This window comes from Harpegnathos saltator, unplaced genomic scaffold (assembly GCF_003227715.2).
Source record: "Harpegnathos saltator strain DR-91 unplaced genomic scaffold, Hsal_v8.6 scaffold774, whole genome shotgun sequence".
Taxonomy (NCBI): Eukaryota; Metazoa; Arthropoda; class Insecta; order Hymenoptera; family Formicidae; genus Harpegnathos; species Harpegnathos saltator.
In genome coordinates, this window is record NW_020230620.1 from 843,210 (window position 1) to 859,266 (window position 16,057).

A 16,057-nucleotide genomic window follows, 5' to 3' on the forward strand; every position below is an offset into this window, starting at 1 on the left:
ACTTATTAATAGCCTGTCGGTTGCTATGCGGACCATACATTCGGTTAATCTGTTTGCACGATCGATTATTTTCAATAGGAGATGACCTGTAAAGTATTAGGATACTTCAGAAGCAACTAAAAAGTAGCTAAAAGATTCAGAAACATTGCATAAGAAGACTATTTCATATCTTGCAAGGTGTCTTTGAGATATTCCAAATGTTGTTGCAAAAACAACGTTCTATGATAAAATACATTAACTTTTGTGTATCGCAGAATTTTGTTTGTCCATTGCATATTATATGTCCATATTTATACACATTTTCACCAATAAATATCCTCTTAAAAAATTTTTTTTTTTACATTATTACTTATGTTCATATTTCACACTGTAACATTTTTTGATTTATATTATATTTTGATTTGGGAATAGAAACAGGTACATATTGCTTTCTTGTATTTTCTTTTGTTGAAAAATGTTTACGAGTATTTTTTTTTACATTGAATATATAATGAATATATAATACATATATACTTTTAGTTGTAAGGCTTAAGTAAAAGTAATATACAACAGCCTATAACAATTTTTACAATATATAGTAAACTACTAATAATATACATTTTTATCACATGTATAAATTTTATATGTGATTTTTGTGAACAATTCACAATGTGTAACTATAATACACAAATCGACATGTATCCAACTGTATAGTGAATTATGTAATGAATTGATTGTAAGAAAATTATATTTGTTTGAACGAATCCGGAATTCAAGAATTAAATTAACTTAGTTGCATCATGTTGCAGTTATTTGTAATAATTTGTCATCCTCATTATTTGCTACCTTTACGTCCGATTTTGTAATCTATGAACAAACAATTAGTCAAATGTTATCAATTTGTATAACATACACCTATTAAATTATAACACTATGACATGCAATAATGGCGTGACAGGAAAAATCTCATTTCTTTTTGACAATGAAATGTTTCGTTCTGACAAAACAGAATAGAAATATCTCAGCTTACCTCAATTTGATGAAACTTCTCAGTTGTTACATTTCCGTCTGCAGTCTTGAAGTATTTTCTCATGAACGGTGCTAAAAGCATAGGATCTAACTTTTCGATATCTTGAGAAGTAACTAAAGTCACAATAAGACTGATGCTCATAGTTACAAGAACACCGATCGTCGTGTACCAGAGATAACTGAGACGAAATACCACCCATGGTTCCCTATTAAATCGGATGATCATTTCATCATAAAGTATATTGACTCTAACAAGTATATTGACTCTAACAAGTATATTGACTCTAACAAGATTTATTAACAGTTATTTGATGTTAACGTACACTGATTGAGATTCATTTGTACTGAAGCTAATAATAGATTTCAACTCACTCTGCGCTTGATTCATTTAAAGTTGAATCTGGTGGCACAAATAACAGTAAATTCTCCACTTGGGGAAATGAGTATGTGCATCCTTCTATGGTAACAGGTTTCTCTTCGAATCTGCAAAGACATAAATATGTTAGAACATATACTATGGGAAGAATTGGAAAACAATGATACAGTGTAATGCAAATGTAAAATCTGGTAAAAAAGAATATGATTTGGATATTAACTTGATTTTTCCAGTAGCGATGGCTGCTCCGGCGGAAAGGCCGAGCCAGCCCATGAAGCCTAAACCCGCGAGTCCTCCGACCAAAGCACCCTGTCGAATTTAATAAAACAAAATTTTGAACAAGAGAACAAAGAATAATTTGATATACCTTTCTTGTCATATATTAAGCTTAAAAAAATTATTTGTCTGCACATACTCTAGCGTTGACCCATGGTAACAGTATACCCATGCTGAATATAGCGAGAGTTGGTCCAGTGGTCATGGCGGACAGGCTTATTGATAACTATGATATTTGTTAAACATAAGAAAAGAATATATACATCTGGCATTAATTTACAAATACCTAATGACTATCGTTTTGCGCGTGTACCTGTAACACGTGAGTATCCGTCTTTTCAACGACAAAAACGAGAGCAACACAAATTACGCCTAAAACGACGACTGTGAGCTTCAGAAAAATGTCAGTTGATTTGCGTGTAAACGGCGTCTTGATGAAGGGCTTGACGAAATCCTCCAGCACTACGGCAGCCATGGAATTCAAACCGGTCGACAGTGAGCTGGAAAAGTAACTCAATTTATTTAAAAAATTATTTGCTTAACTCTATATAATTAAACTTAATAGACTTTAATATTATTTAATATATAAATTTAATATATAACTTTAATATTATTTAATATATAAAAATTGAAGTTATATGATGTTTATATAAATATAAGAAATACAAACATATACATAGGTAACATATAACTTACATCCTTAAACTCGATATAATAATATAATATCATATAAAATTCCTTTTTCTATTTTCTATATACTATATAGAATATATAGTATATACTATATACTATATTCTATATACATTTCGTCGTAAGCGCGATTAACTGACCTGAGTGCGGCGCTGAAAACACCTGCCATGAAGAGGCCGGGAAGCCCCGGTAGTTCTCCCAAAACATTCATCACCAACAACGGCAATAACTGATCCTTCGCACGCGCCAACTGTATTACATTAGATACGCCATTAAATACACTCTCATTCGTGATATGAAGAACATTAAATGAGTGAGGCAAATAAATGTTACTTTGGTCGTGAGTGGATCGCACTCGTGATACCAGGCATAGATCAACAGACCGGCATATCCACATATCCCAATTATAGCCAGAATTCCGGCTATAAAATACCAGAGTGCTCTAAAACATATGGTCGAAAATGAATTATCCTATTATGTTCAAGTCAGGTAGAAGTTAACAAATTCAATACGATCAAGAAAGAAAAGATAGGAATATAGGTCATTGCGTTTTCAAAAAAGACCCTGCCTTCTGGCTGATTGTAAACTGGGAAGCGCCAAATATCGTTGAATCATATTCTGATTGATGCCGGAAATTTGTAACCAATGCACGAAGCCGCCTATGAAAAGACTCCAAATGGTGTGTCTCGTCAGAGGGTTCCAGTCTGTCCTGTGCAGAAAAACGGAAACATTAAGTGTATTGATTATATTTTATTTGTAGATTTCTCATTCGTTGTAAGGAGGACATGAGATGCGACGCGATAACAAGGTCAACCGTTCGTATTATATTAACGTTTAATGCCACACGCACGAAGGGAATTCGAGTCTTCCGGATTCCAGATTTCTTCGAATCACCAGAGACAATCCGCCGAGGTCGCACGTGCCCTTGATTATGATTAACAGCATGGAGCCGAACATGATGAAGGCTTGAATGAAATCCGTCCACACCACCGCCTTCAGCCCGCCCTGAATCCAATGTGACAGATTCAGCGTACAGTCTTGAGATATAAAATAGGGCAAAGAGACGCAATGTGCGACTGCGTCTGATTGCGACAGATCTTTATGCAAATTGAAGAACGTCTCTTACCACACAGGTGTAGAATATGCAAACGATGCACACAAAGGGCGTGACTATGTGCACATTCACTCCCGTTACTATAAGTGAAAACAGAAATGAAATTAGCCATATTAAGGATGTCCATATTATGAACAAAATCAATTGTGGATGATGATAAAAAAAGAACCAGCTATAACGTGTGCGCAATTTTTATGAAAATATAACGAACGTATCGTGCTCTTTGGAAATTATTGAATTGTAAATGCTTCTTAGGTTCGTTCTTTATCAGATTGCAGAGCATATCACCTTGATTGAAAGCCAAAGCAGGCACGTAGATAACGATCGGGAGCCAAGTCATCTGCAAGAATCATGCGAGGGCATCAACATGTCTTCAACCGCAAAATCTGTGCAAAGATTGTGAAGAGATGCAAAGGCTTTACTTACGATACCGATGGAGAACAGAACGGAGCCTAGCAATCTGATCTTTTTGTCGAAACGTCTCTCCAGATACTCGTAGGTGCTGGTGAGCTTGAGCTCGTGGAAGACCGGCAAGTACACGTTGGACATGGTTAAACCCACAAGGGCGATCCCGCTGACGACGAAGAGATAGCTCGTGCCATGCACGTAAATTTCCGTCGGCATGCCCAGCAACGAGATACCTGAAGAGACCAGTTCTCAATTTCACAATTCTGAAAACACCGGATGTATAGAGCAGCTTGATGATATGCATTTTCGAGCTGTAAGAGACAGAAACTCTAAAGAATTTAAAAATTTAACAAAGTACACATGCTTGCGTCAAATCAATTTCCTTATTGCAAAATTCAAACGTTTGCAGACGGCAGGATATTTACAACCTGACTGTCGGCTTATCTAATCTACCACCATTTGCCACTACGTAGAAGATGAAGAAAGAAGAAAGAAGATAAAGAGACATACGGTGAAAGAATGATTAAAAGAATGATTGAAAGAATGATAGTGGAAATTTCCATGAATATACGCGACGGAAAACAAGAAAATCTCGCAGTCTATTTGCTACAATCGTAAATACACATTGTGGCTCTTGCGCAAATACAGGCCTAGTTCCGATAATTCCGTCGTAGCTCACGCTGCGATTCTTTTCACACAAAGCACGTCAACCCGGTCTGAGGTACTTTGTCCTGGAAGACAAGCTTAGAAGATGCAAGGATATAAATATATATAAGAAACGCAGTTGCAGAACGTAAAATATATAGAAAATGCAAATGTCATACCCGATACAAAGCTGGCTATCAAGCTGAAGCTGACGGGTAAGGTCTTCATGTTCCTACCACCGACCAGATACTCATCCTCGCCCGAAGACTTCTTCACGAAGCCGAAGTAAACACCGATAGCGCCGCACGCGATCAGCATCGCGGCGAACACTGTGTAGTCCGGCATGTTAAAGTTCTGCATGGACTTGCTGACCTCCTGGACGGTGGGTATTTCTTGCCCCCAGTCCGTCAGCAGGTCACCCGAAGTAGCCTCCGATGTCATCTCGCCGTGGAACGTGTACTCCTTCGTCGCTTGTGACGAGTCGACACCGTCGTGAGAGGCGTGTTGCTCGAGAGATCTCAACGACGACCGAGTCAGTAAGTGTCGTCTTCCGAATTTAACGACGCTCAACAATGGCCTTCTCAGCGTCGCGGAAGTCACGCTCGATGGTTACGCTACAGTCTAACATGAACGACGTATAGGGGTATATCGCGAAACGATTCATGTCAGTAGGTTGTTCCTCGCTATTTGTGATTCTTATCAGTGACGGATGTACCGAAAGATTTAATTCTTCACTCAGACTCCGCGTGAGTACACGAGTCAACGAAAGCAAAAAATTCATCTTCTGATGCAGTTTACTTTGACGCAATCGATTCGAGTTTGCGAGTCGACGCACTTTGCAGTATCGTCAACAAAATTACAAGCAAAATCTCGATCTGAACACGAGATTCTCCCTGGATGCTGTAATCTTTAATGCTCATGCAGCTCTGTTAATTTCATCGACGATACGATACCTTAAGAATGAATTTCGAATTACAGTAGCTTTTGCAAGAAAGAAAATCGAAGCTCGACGTACATGATCCTAGCGAATAGCAATTAGTAAAAGAAAGTCGAGTGTCTTTTCGTGTCGTCGAGCAAACGAAGTCTTCCATACTCGTATACAACCCTTACCATAAGCTTCTCCTCCGATAATTCCTTTTCCCATTCGTTAAGCACCTTGGCGGGCGAACTATGCGTTAAAGAATTTCGCACAAAACGTGGAGAAAATCGTTCGCCGAATCGGTTACATACACACACACACACACACACACACACACATCAACGGTGAAGGTGACTACCGTATTTTTGACGCGCGATAGTGGTAGCTCTGCCATGAAAGAAGGAAGGCGTACTAAGTGGCGACGGGACGCCGTGCGTTCGGGACCTCTTATTTTCGTTCCGAAGAGAGAAAAATATCGAGAGCGTGATAGCCGCTAGACCGGGAATCGAACCCGGGTCTTTCGCTTGCTGAAATGCGACTACCTTGGATGGATCACGCAGCTGGGAGCCTAAGGAGGCCCGTAGCGTCGTCGTCGACGTCGTCGTCGTCGTCATCGTCGTCGTCGTCGTCGTCGTCGTCGTCGTCGCGATTATCTCGCATCACGATAGTGTCATTGCGACAATTTTCCAATTATACCGGCAATAGACGTTAAAGTACGGAGTCGAAACGACCGACGGATATATACGCCCAGCGGCGGCGAATCACAAGTGGATAATACGACCTAAATTTAGAAGTAGCGGTACGGATACGTATTTGATCAAATAAATCAGGTGCCGCGCGCGCGATTCCGATAAGTCCTAGCGACGAAATTCACAAGTTGTAAAAACGGCGGTCCTTTTTTTTTTTTTTTTTTACCGGAAAAGCAATAAGTTCGCGATACCGATCTCTCGTTACTGGAATAATAATTGTATCTTGTCGACGATAATGTGATATGTCGATAAACCGGCTTCTATTTCTCGCTCTAACGATCAGCTAATATTGCTCTATTGAGCAGCTTATTTTTCGCTACGCTGCTGATGCAAGACTTGTTTCCAGGATGCATAATTAGGAAACAGAAGAACACATCGTCCGATCATACTTTACCATTTAACTTTAATTAGCAAACTGAACGACGTGTAATACGCGCGCACGCGTGCATTTTTAGAAATATTTATATATCTTATCTCAATAACGTATAGCGTAGACACAGCAAAACGATTCAGCCTTCGTAGAAGCGCGGCAATTCATTACCCAGTATTACATTCCGCTCGATTCCCTTCTCTGAGATGACGCCGGTGCGTATGACACCGCCGCTGCTACCGTCGCGAGTCATCGCTAACGCCAGTGCTGAAAAGAAACGCAAACATTGAAGGCGCCATTCCGCAAAGAAGTACACTCTCCCTCCTTTTCCTTTGTTTCGCAACGATACTCGACTGATACTCACTGTTTTCAACCAACTTGAGGCTTTCTTCTTTCGTCATGTTGGACTTGTACTGCGCGTCCACATAGCCGTACACGTATGTCGAGCCGGAGCCGCCGATGGAAATCGGCTGTCTGACGCACATACCGCCTATGGGAATGCTGTAAACTTGACCGCCCTTTTGTTTGTCCCATCCCGCCACCAGAATCCCGGCCATCAGGGAGTCCCGATAATTGTAGCATATTTCGCGGAATACATTGGCAGCAGTTTCCACCAAGGGTTGTGCGCCGAGTTCCATCCTAGAAAACCATAAGCTTGCCGTCATCGATGCTTAGATGCATATAATACATTAGAGATATGTTGACACTTTACTGATGCAATCCTAAGTGGTAAGCAACTATATCAGTAATAGCCTGGGTGTCTGCTGCTGAGCCAGAACGACAACAATAAATATGATCTGTTACTCTCGTCAATTTGTCAGCAAAACGATTGGAAATGTAAGATCTGAAAAAATAGTTTTCATAGGTGGGCTAATGTCGATTGTTACATTTATTGTACTTTACATGTATTTTTTGGATATTGTGTTTATTACTTCTTTCTTATTGAAGGAAAACTACTATAATAATAAACTATAATATAACTAAAATAATCAAATAACTAATAGAAAATTATATTAAACAAATTAAATTAAAATCAAATATTATGAACCTTACTAATACCAGTGCCTTATTGATAAGATCAAATAAAGATGAGAAATTGTAACAAAAATTACAATAAATATGATAATAGATAAATATCATTATGTACTTATTCTTTACCCTGTTGTTGCCCGAGAGTCAGCACCTATTACCACGCCACCATCAAATTCGCATGCCATAATTGATGTCTACAAATCAAAATGGCTCTAAATATAATACCAACTTGACACAAAAGGGCAATCATAAAGTAGTAAATCATGATAAGAGTACACGTTGAACATTTAATCCTTATAAGGCGCTAAAATAGAATATCGTAGATATATGATGACAAAATGTTCAAACATGATACAAAATCTTATGTAAGCATCAACTGTGAATCATTAATGTCATTATATGCGACATCAAATTTGTCTTTGCAATTTTCTCTAACTTCAGTTGAATACAATTTATATTTATATTCATATATATATTCAGTTGAATACAATTATTGTTAATGTTGTTAATATTAAATTTGTTGTATAATATATCCAAATACATGAAAAAATATGTGTGTATTATTTTATATCCTCAAATTTTATAAATTCAAAGTGAATTAACAAAAATAAGTTTCAAAACGCAATCTAAAATATATATTTGTTCTGAGTAACATTAACATATTAAATATCAAGATCGATTCTCTCAACTTTCACGATGCGAAGAGATATATACATTCAAATTGTTTAATAATATATTTGCCCACTATAATCTTAAATTTCGCGAAAACCTTACATTCGTTAAACATCTTCACTTTGCAGCGTCATGGTAACCTCAAAACGTCATCTACAACACTCACCCCGGTGCTCTGCTCCGAATTGAGCCAGTCCGGCTGAATCATACATTCCGAAACGGGACCCGTGTGTCGCTGAACAATATTATCTACGTAAGCCATTCTTTTCAAATTTGATTCTCTTATTTCTGATTTATTGTTAATGTTGTGAATTGAATTTCTAATTAATCAACGATAACCACACAGTCCACACACTCTTTGCTTATGGCTGCGTTCCAATATTCACTGTAGTGATGGGCAAATATCGATCGATGAAACAAGCATCGATTCTTATTTTCTTGAAAAATCGATTGTCAGACCGATATTTTTGGGGCCGATTATTCCCTAGATCGATTATTTTTCTCGTCGATTATATTATTAGATTTGTTACTAAATTTTTATCACTAGGGAATTTGTTTACTACTATTAAGGCCTGCCTACAATAGCTGCAAAAATAAAGCTGTAACAGTAAACAGTAAAAAATAACCAACAATAATCGACTATTATAAGAACAACCGACTTTAATTGGTTTATTTCTTGTAGCTTACGCTTATAGCCTTATTCTTATATAAGCTTATGTTTGCAGCCATTGTAAAAGGGTCTTTAAGGTTTTAATAATATATTAATTTATTGTTGCAATATATAACTCTTCACATTAATTTAAAATAAACTAGGAAAACATAGATTATTATCGATATTTTTAAGAAAATATTGATTATGCAAAAACGATTTTTTTTATAATAAAGGATTGCGGATTGAAGATTGAAATTTGACCAATCGGAATAAAGCAAATTAAAACCGAAGTTTGTTGATTTGTCGAAATCTAATCTTCAATCCGCAATCCTTGATCTTCAATCCGTAGTGTGACACGGGCTTTAGAGTGCTTCCGAAATGTTCAGGATTGGGTCGAGTTGAGTTAATTCAACTATAGTATATGTAACGGATACACTATAGTGAACACCTACAGTTAAGCCCCTTACACAATGCCAGGCAACAGGCAATAAGAATAAAAATAGACCAATCACAATAGATTATTCTTGTAATAGTCGACTGTGATTGGTCTATTTTTATTCTTATTGCTTGTTGCCTGGCATTATGCAAGGGGTCATAGGCCTGATCTACAATACGTGTCGTAAGTTGTAAGCCGTAAGAATTGGCGAATCACAGTCGATTATTACAAAAATAATCGGCTATAATTGGTCAGTTCTTACGGCTTACAGCTTACAACACCTATTGTAGACCAGGCCTTATGGTCTGCACTGTTGAACTGGTGCAATAAGTTAAAGTGAGACAAATATAGGTTTTCTCATTCTAGCTTATTGCACCAGTTCAGCAGTGCAGCTACAAAGTACAGACCACTTTAAATACATCTGTGGGCACAGCTGTTTTTAGCTCTGACGTCTTTGCGCATGCGCACAGAGCCAATATCAGTATCACAATTCTGTGTGCACGCATGTGTAGTCTCTTCATTCGCTTCGATTTCTTAGCATAGACAGGATATTCGCGAAGCGCCTGAAGCTAATATTGAATTACAAATTCTTTAGATATATTACTTAACAATGAAGAAAAAACGTTTTAATTCGAAATCGACAACTATGGAGAATGTGGAAATTGATAATTCCAATGAGGTTAGTCTCTCAATATTTATTTTTAACATAAAATTATAATAAACATATTCGTTATGGTAGGGTGCATGTTCGCAAAGCTATCAACGCTAAAGTGTGATTTTATCGTTATCGCTCATTAGAGATACAATAAAATATGCGTTCCGGAAGCGTGCTGTCAAAACTAATGTGTTATCGCTGTCGATTATTAAATGTACATACAAGGATAGAATGATGCATAAACTGATCAGCGTTAATAACTTGTGCCTCGAACGCACCTACAGTCCATCCATCATGTGCAATGTGCATGTTCTTTGTATAACATTTTTTGTACAATCATACATTTTATTGTACTTTAATTGACTATATAATACGCGATATAATTAGTTTATTAGGATGAAATAAATAATTTTTCTCTGAAACCATTTCGGTAATTGTAAAGAATACGGGCCTCCTCACCAATTTCGCTGAAACTTTGCAGAATTGTGTATTTTGGTGTGTAAAACACGATTTTGAAAGAAAAATGTATCGTTTTCAATGAAATAATAAAAAATGACACACGCGAGGTTAGGAAATCTGTCATGCCGGTAATACACAGACTTATGGTCTGGTCTTTTTAGTCGAACGTATTCTTCACAATTATTACAATTTCAAAAACATATTTCAGGTTGTTGTAGATTTCGAGCATCGTGCTGATAAATACAATAATTGCAATGCTCTTGTTTTACCTACTAAGAAAAGAGAGACAAAAAATGTTGTTAAAAAAGTACCCACTAAATTATTATCGAAAAAACGTAGGAAAGAACTGGAAAAAGTAGTGGAACGTAAAAAGAAGAAATTAGAGGTACTACAATTTTATCATGTGATATCACGAGGCATTTTATATAATACAATAATTAATATCTATTTTGCCACAGAGTGCAGAGTTGTTAAAAGAACTTGCAAAAGTGCAAGTACCTACAGTTGAATCGCAGCAATATGTAAGCTTTACGTCTCTGCAAAACAAAGGTTTAAAACGCCTTCGGGGAACAGAAGCATCTAAGCCAGAACTAAAACGTAAGATAAATGAAGAAGAAAGCAGTAATACAACAAAGAAATATATTAGAAATAATATCAAAGGAAGCAACAAGAAAAAAAGATTAGCCCTTCTAAATAACGCGAAACAAGAGAAAGTTATATATGGTCCAAATGTGCTTGGGTTTGAAGTAAGTTTGAAAGGAAAAAGATATTTTTTAAGTTTTAGTGAAAATAATGAAGTAATATTTATTATTTTACAGAAATCCGACGACAGTGATGATAGCAGTGAAAATGATACCAATAATGGGAATGAAGATAAAGCACATATTACTGACAATACTCCTGAGGTTCCTGCTCCTGAGATTGTAACAAGTGAAAAACAGGATGAGGATAATTTCACAGAAGATGCTGGAAATATAAAAATTTCAAACAAAAACCAGGAATCTGTAGAGGATGATAGGAACAAATTCAAGAAAGATGCAGAAAGTAAAGCAGTTTCAAAGAAAACTGAGGAATTGAAAAAATCAACAAAGGAAGTACGGCAAAATTCTATCCCTCAGGTCTGTACACCTGCTGTCTTTGTGTCAGTGGACAGAAAGCCAGAAATGCAGGCTGCCCGAATGAAATTGCCTATTGTTGCAGAAGAACAAGTAATTGTTGAAACAATAAATGAGAACCCAATAGTCATAATTACCGGAGAGACAGGCAGTGGTGAGTTATTGAGATTATTGAGATAAACTGTAACAGTGTGTTGTATTAATTTCGAACCTACCTTGTTCACTCGCATGTATTTTTGTTACAGGAAAGACTACACAAGTACCTCAATTTCTCTATGAAGCCGGATATGCTCGTGATAAATTGATCGGAATAACAGAGCCGCGAAGAGTGGCAGCGATGTCGATGAGCAAACGTGTGGCTGAAGAGATGAATCTCACCGAGAAGGAGGTCTCGTATCTGATTCGTTTCGAGGGGAATGCTACGAAAGAAACGAAAATCAAGTTTATGACTGACGGTGTTTTGTTGAGGGAAATTCAGAACGTACGTATATGCGACATGGTCTTTTAACATTACGACGATATAAGTCTAAATCTTTGCGACTCTGCATTTGCAGGATTTTCTCTTGAAGAAGTACTCTGTGATAATACTGGATGAAGCGCACGAGCGCAGTGTGCACACGGATATTTTGATCGGCCTACTGTCAAGGATCGTTCCGCTCCGAAATAAACGCAATATACCTTTGAAGCTGATCATTATGTCAGCCACGTTGCGCATCGAGGAATTCGTAGAAAATAAGCGGTTATTCAAGGTAAAGCCGCCGCCCGTGATCACAATCGAAACGCGACAGTTTCCTGTAACGATACACTTCAACAGAAAGACAAGCCAGAATTACGTCAACGATGCGTTGCGCCAAGCGATAAAAATACATAGTCGCCTGCCGGAAGGCGGCATTCTAGTGTTTCTAACAGGTACGGTAATATTAAATGTATTCGTGCATTTTTTTAACACATTTTATACGTTATATCAGTAATTAAAAAAATATGCAGGCCAGCAAGAAGTGCATACGGTAGTACGTAAATTGCGCAGAGCGTTTCCATTGCCAAAGAGAAACAAAATTAAACGGACAACTTTGGATAATAAAACTGCTCCGAAAGAAGAAGCAGACGAGGAACAGAGCGAGAAACACTCCGATTCCGACGATGATTTTAACGCCCGGGAAGCGTTACGTCGTAATAGGTTGAGACGCAAGAAACGGCGCTTTGAACTTCCAAACATTAATCTCGACAAGTATGTATATATAACGTGCGAACATTCCAATCTGTTTCTCTTTTCCTCTAAAACGTATATATGTAAGCGCACATATGCTCTTTGTAATTAAGTTACTCCGTAATTCCCACCGCTGATACGGATGAAGATCCAATTAGCGAGGGTAGCGACTTAGATGAGGACAATGAAGATTTTATGGATTTCGTTGGACTGAAGGACGCACAGCCACTATGGGTTTTGCCGCTTTATTCACTTTTACCTGGTCACGAGCAAGCCAAGGTAAATATCAAGCCGATGGACGCCACATCTTTTCGTGCACACGATAGATCAACGAAATATCAGATTAGATCACGATAGAAGTTAACTCTGACAAAACAAGTAATACTTCACTACATGATTCTCTATAGGTGTTTGAACCGCCACCGGAAGGGTGTCGTTTGTGCGTGGTGTCTACCAATGTAGCGGAAACCTCACTGACGATTCCCAATATCAAGTATGTAGTGGACAGCGGACGTTGTAAGACCAGAGTGTACGATCACGTGACAGGTGTGAGCACATATCAGATTTGTTATGTGAGCAAGGCAGCGGCTAGTCAACGTGCCGGCAGAGCTGGTAGAACTGGACCTGGCCATTGTTACAGGTATTCTGAGACTTTTGATCGTTTCATGCGAAGGTATTCTATGTTTGCATCTTCTTCCGTTGCCTAGATTATATTCGTCCGCCGTGTACAACGATCAGTTCGAGGAGTATAGTCAGTCGGAGATCCAAAGGAAGCCGGTGGACGATCTGTTACTACAGATGAAGGCAATGAATATCATCAAGGTCGTGAATTTCCCATTCCCCACGCCGCCAAAAACCTTGCAGCTGCAATCCGCAGAGAAGAGGCTCACGATACTCGGACTGTTGGAGCAAGCTCTGAATAAGCAGAAAGGTAGCTGAACTTGAACATTCAAATTTAAAAGACTAAAATTTACCGTCATCATGTTAGAAAATATTAACACGACAACGTTTGAAAAATACATAAAATTAATGACCGGTCATTTTTAGGAACTTATTATACAAAACTGACACCGCTGGGCCGCAGCGTCGCGGCATTCCCGGTCGCTCCGCGTTATGGCAAAATGCTGTCGTTGTCGCATCAGCAAGACTTATTAAAGTACACTGTATTAATGGTGGCGGCTTTGAGCGTTCAGGAAGTTCTGATAGAGGCATACGCTGCGGAAGGTTCAGTTAACAGCAAGTGGCTACAGCTTCGTCGAGCCTGGGCTGGTACTGGCCACAGTTTGCTTCTCGGTATGTGATCGGAAGGCATCGAGGCGTGAGATTGTGGGAAAACGAATACTTTCATTTCATATATTATGTCAGGATTACATTCAGATAAAATGCAATCTCCGTAGGTGATCTAATGGTTCTGATGAAAGCCATTGAAAGCGCGGAGTTCGCAAGATCTCAGGGACAATTGGTATCTTTCTGCGAGGAGAATGGCTTGCGACACAAGGCTGTGGTGGAGATCAGAAAAATCCGGCAACAGCTCACCAATGAGGTTAATTTAATTACACCTGATTTGAACTTGGCCATAGATCCGAAGTATGTTTTCATCTAGCAAACGTATATTGTATTATGTTGAAGACACTTTTCTACAACGAAAATTCCCACAGGTTATCACCTCCGACCGACATGCAAATAAGATTGCTGCGTCAGATCGTGCTCACAGGTATGGCGGATCAAGTCGCGAAGAAAGTAATGCCCAATGAAGTGAAAGAGGATCAAGACAAGTCCAAGTGGAAACACGCTTACAGGTACGTGCTATTGATTATTTTCAATGCTAATCAAGAATTTAATCTTTAAATTTATCGCAACTGCCTCCTGAACGCATCTAGGACACCAGAGATGGAAGAGCCTGTGTTCATGCATTCCTCGTGTGTTTTGCGAAAGACTAGTCCGGAATGGGTGGTCTATCAGGAAGTATACGAAACAAACAAGATATATATGCGAGGTGTCACGGCGGTAGAAGTCGAATGGTTGCCGAAGTTCGCGTCGGGCCAGTGCCGCCTCAGCGAACCACTGGCTGATCCACCACCGAGGTATCTTTGTCAATTTGTCGTTTCTCCGCTTTGTTGCACAATTCTTACTACCACTTAGATATTTGTAAATATTAATTGAAATTATTAGCATATACGAGGTGTCTTAAAAATACCGGAACTCCCGGATAACTTTGCAGGATCAAGTTTTCATGAAAAACTTTATGAGATACAAAAGTTGTAGAAAACGGATACCGAGTAACGGACTTGATAGTGATCTTGAATTTGACCTTGGTCATGACCTTCAAGGTCACTATCAAGTCTCCGTTACTCAATTTTCTACAACTTTTGTATTTAAAGTTTCTCATGAAAACTTGATCCTGCAAAGTTATCCGGGGGTTCCAGTATTTTTAAGACACCTTGTATATCAAAAGATAATCTCCCCATGCGAAAAAAGATTTCTGTTTAATAATTATATTCTATTTACACGCAATAAATTTTTCGCAATAAAAACATCTAGAATTTCGTTTGTGGAAACTGTAGGTACAACAAGGAAACTGGAAAGATTATGTGTCGTGTAACTGGTACATTCGGCAGAGCTGCTTGGACACTCCCACCCATGGACATAGAATATCCGCTGAACATGGACGGTGTCAGGTTGTTCGTGTATTTCTTCATGGACGGTCAAGTGTGTCCCAAATTGAAGAAATTCGTGCCGTCGTTGCTGTCAACACCCGCCAGCATCACCAAGCCGTGGGCCAAGTAAGTACCATTGTTGCATTCAGCTTTTGATTTTAAACGTATAATAAATTATGTTAATATCTTGCGATTCTGCTCCTCAGACTGGTACAGCACATTCACCCGATGACACAAGTGCTATCATCACGCGCAATCATGAGCAAAGATAAACTGCTAGAAGCTTGGGCTTCGGACAAGCAATGTAAGAGATATTCCGGCTTGTAATATTTCACGTGTGTCTTCATACGATTGATACATGTATATGGTATGCTTCTTTGCCAGATTAATAATGCAGAATAATTCGTATTTCAGTTTTGCTGTCAGCCTACCAGAAGTGGCTTCCACAACATATGCACACGGAAGTGGCGCTCATGTGGCCGCCCCTGTAACGAAAAACGTAACATTAAGACTGTAAAAGCATAGTTTTAAAGTTGTGTTTATATATCGAAATGTACAAAGTCTTTTTAACATAATAAAGTTTGCGATAAAAAGAAACGCCTAAACCTTGAGTAACT

General features: G+C 38.4%; 3 protein-coding genes across 5 annotated transcripts; 1 reads left to right on the forward strand and 2 right to left on the reverse strand.

Moving 5' to 3' along the window:
- Positions 1-667: 667 nt before the first annotated feature.
- LOC105183203 (sodium-coupled monocarboxylate transporter 1) lies at positions 668-6,127 on the reverse strand. Of its 2 annotated transcripts, none has more exons than XM_025306320.1 (15): positions 5,979-6,127; positions 4,697-5,138; positions 3,891-4,105; positions 3,753-3,804; positions 3,477-3,544; positions 3,201-3,355; positions 2,919-3,059; positions 2,684-2,792; positions 2,491-2,600; positions 1,974-2,160; positions 1,800-1,886; positions 1,605-1,693; positions 1,381-1,491; positions 1,010-1,214; positions 668-846 (listed from the first exon to the last, which is right to left on the reverse strand). In XM_025306320.1, exons 2-15 carry the CDS (start codon positions 4,956-4,958, stop codon positions 778-780), a joined length of 1,860 nt encoding a protein of 619 aa, XP_025162105.1. In that variant the 5' UTR covers positions 4,959-5,138; positions 5,979-6,127; the 3' UTR covers positions 668-777. The 2 variants fall into 2 exon arrangements, with proteins under 2 accessions (XP_025162105.1, XP_011139462.1); XM_011141160.3 differs by lacking the exon at positions 5,979-6,127 and adding an exon at positions 5,628-5,897.
- Positions 6,128-6,563: 436 nt separating this feature from the next.
- Positions 6,564-8,639, reverse strand: Prosbeta1 (proteasome beta1 subunit). Of its 2 annotated transcripts, none has more exons than XM_011141161.3 (5): positions 8,426-8,639; positions 7,714-7,781; positions 7,268-7,399; positions 6,920-7,194; positions 6,564-6,822 (listed from the first exon to the last, which is right to left on the reverse strand). In XM_011141161.3, exons 1-5 carry the CDS (start codon positions 8,519-8,521, stop codon positions 6,695-6,697), a joined length of 699 nt encoding a protein of 232 aa, XP_011139463.1. In that variant the 5' UTR covers positions 8,522-8,639; the 3' UTR covers positions 6,564-6,694. The 2 variants fall into 2 exon arrangements, with proteins under 2 accessions (XP_011139463.1, XP_025162106.1); XM_025306321.1 differs by lacking the exon at positions 8,426-8,639 and adding an exon at positions 8,362-8,402.
- A 1,233-nt stretch (positions 8,640-9,872) lies between these two features.
- On the forward strand, positions 9,873-16,037 carry kz (putative ATP-dependent RNA helicase kurz). The gene is made up of 17 exons (XM_011141162.3): positions 9,873-10,026; positions 10,670-10,846; positions 10,920-11,207; positions 11,280-11,730; positions 11,822-12,057; positions 12,131-12,485; positions 12,564-12,804; positions 12,897-13,062; positions 13,191-13,423; positions 13,491-13,714; positions 13,831-14,076; positions 14,181-14,370; positions 14,442-14,582; positions 14,664-14,867; positions 15,348-15,566; positions 15,647-15,744; positions 15,855-16,037. The coding sequence occupies exons 1-17, from the start codon at positions 9,958-9,960 to the stop codon at positions 15,929-15,931; spliced, it is 3,615 nt and encodes a 1,204-aa protein (XP_011139464.1). The 5' UTR covers positions 9,873-9,957; the 3' UTR covers positions 15,932-16,037.
- Positions 16,038-16,057: the final 20 nt, after the last annotated feature.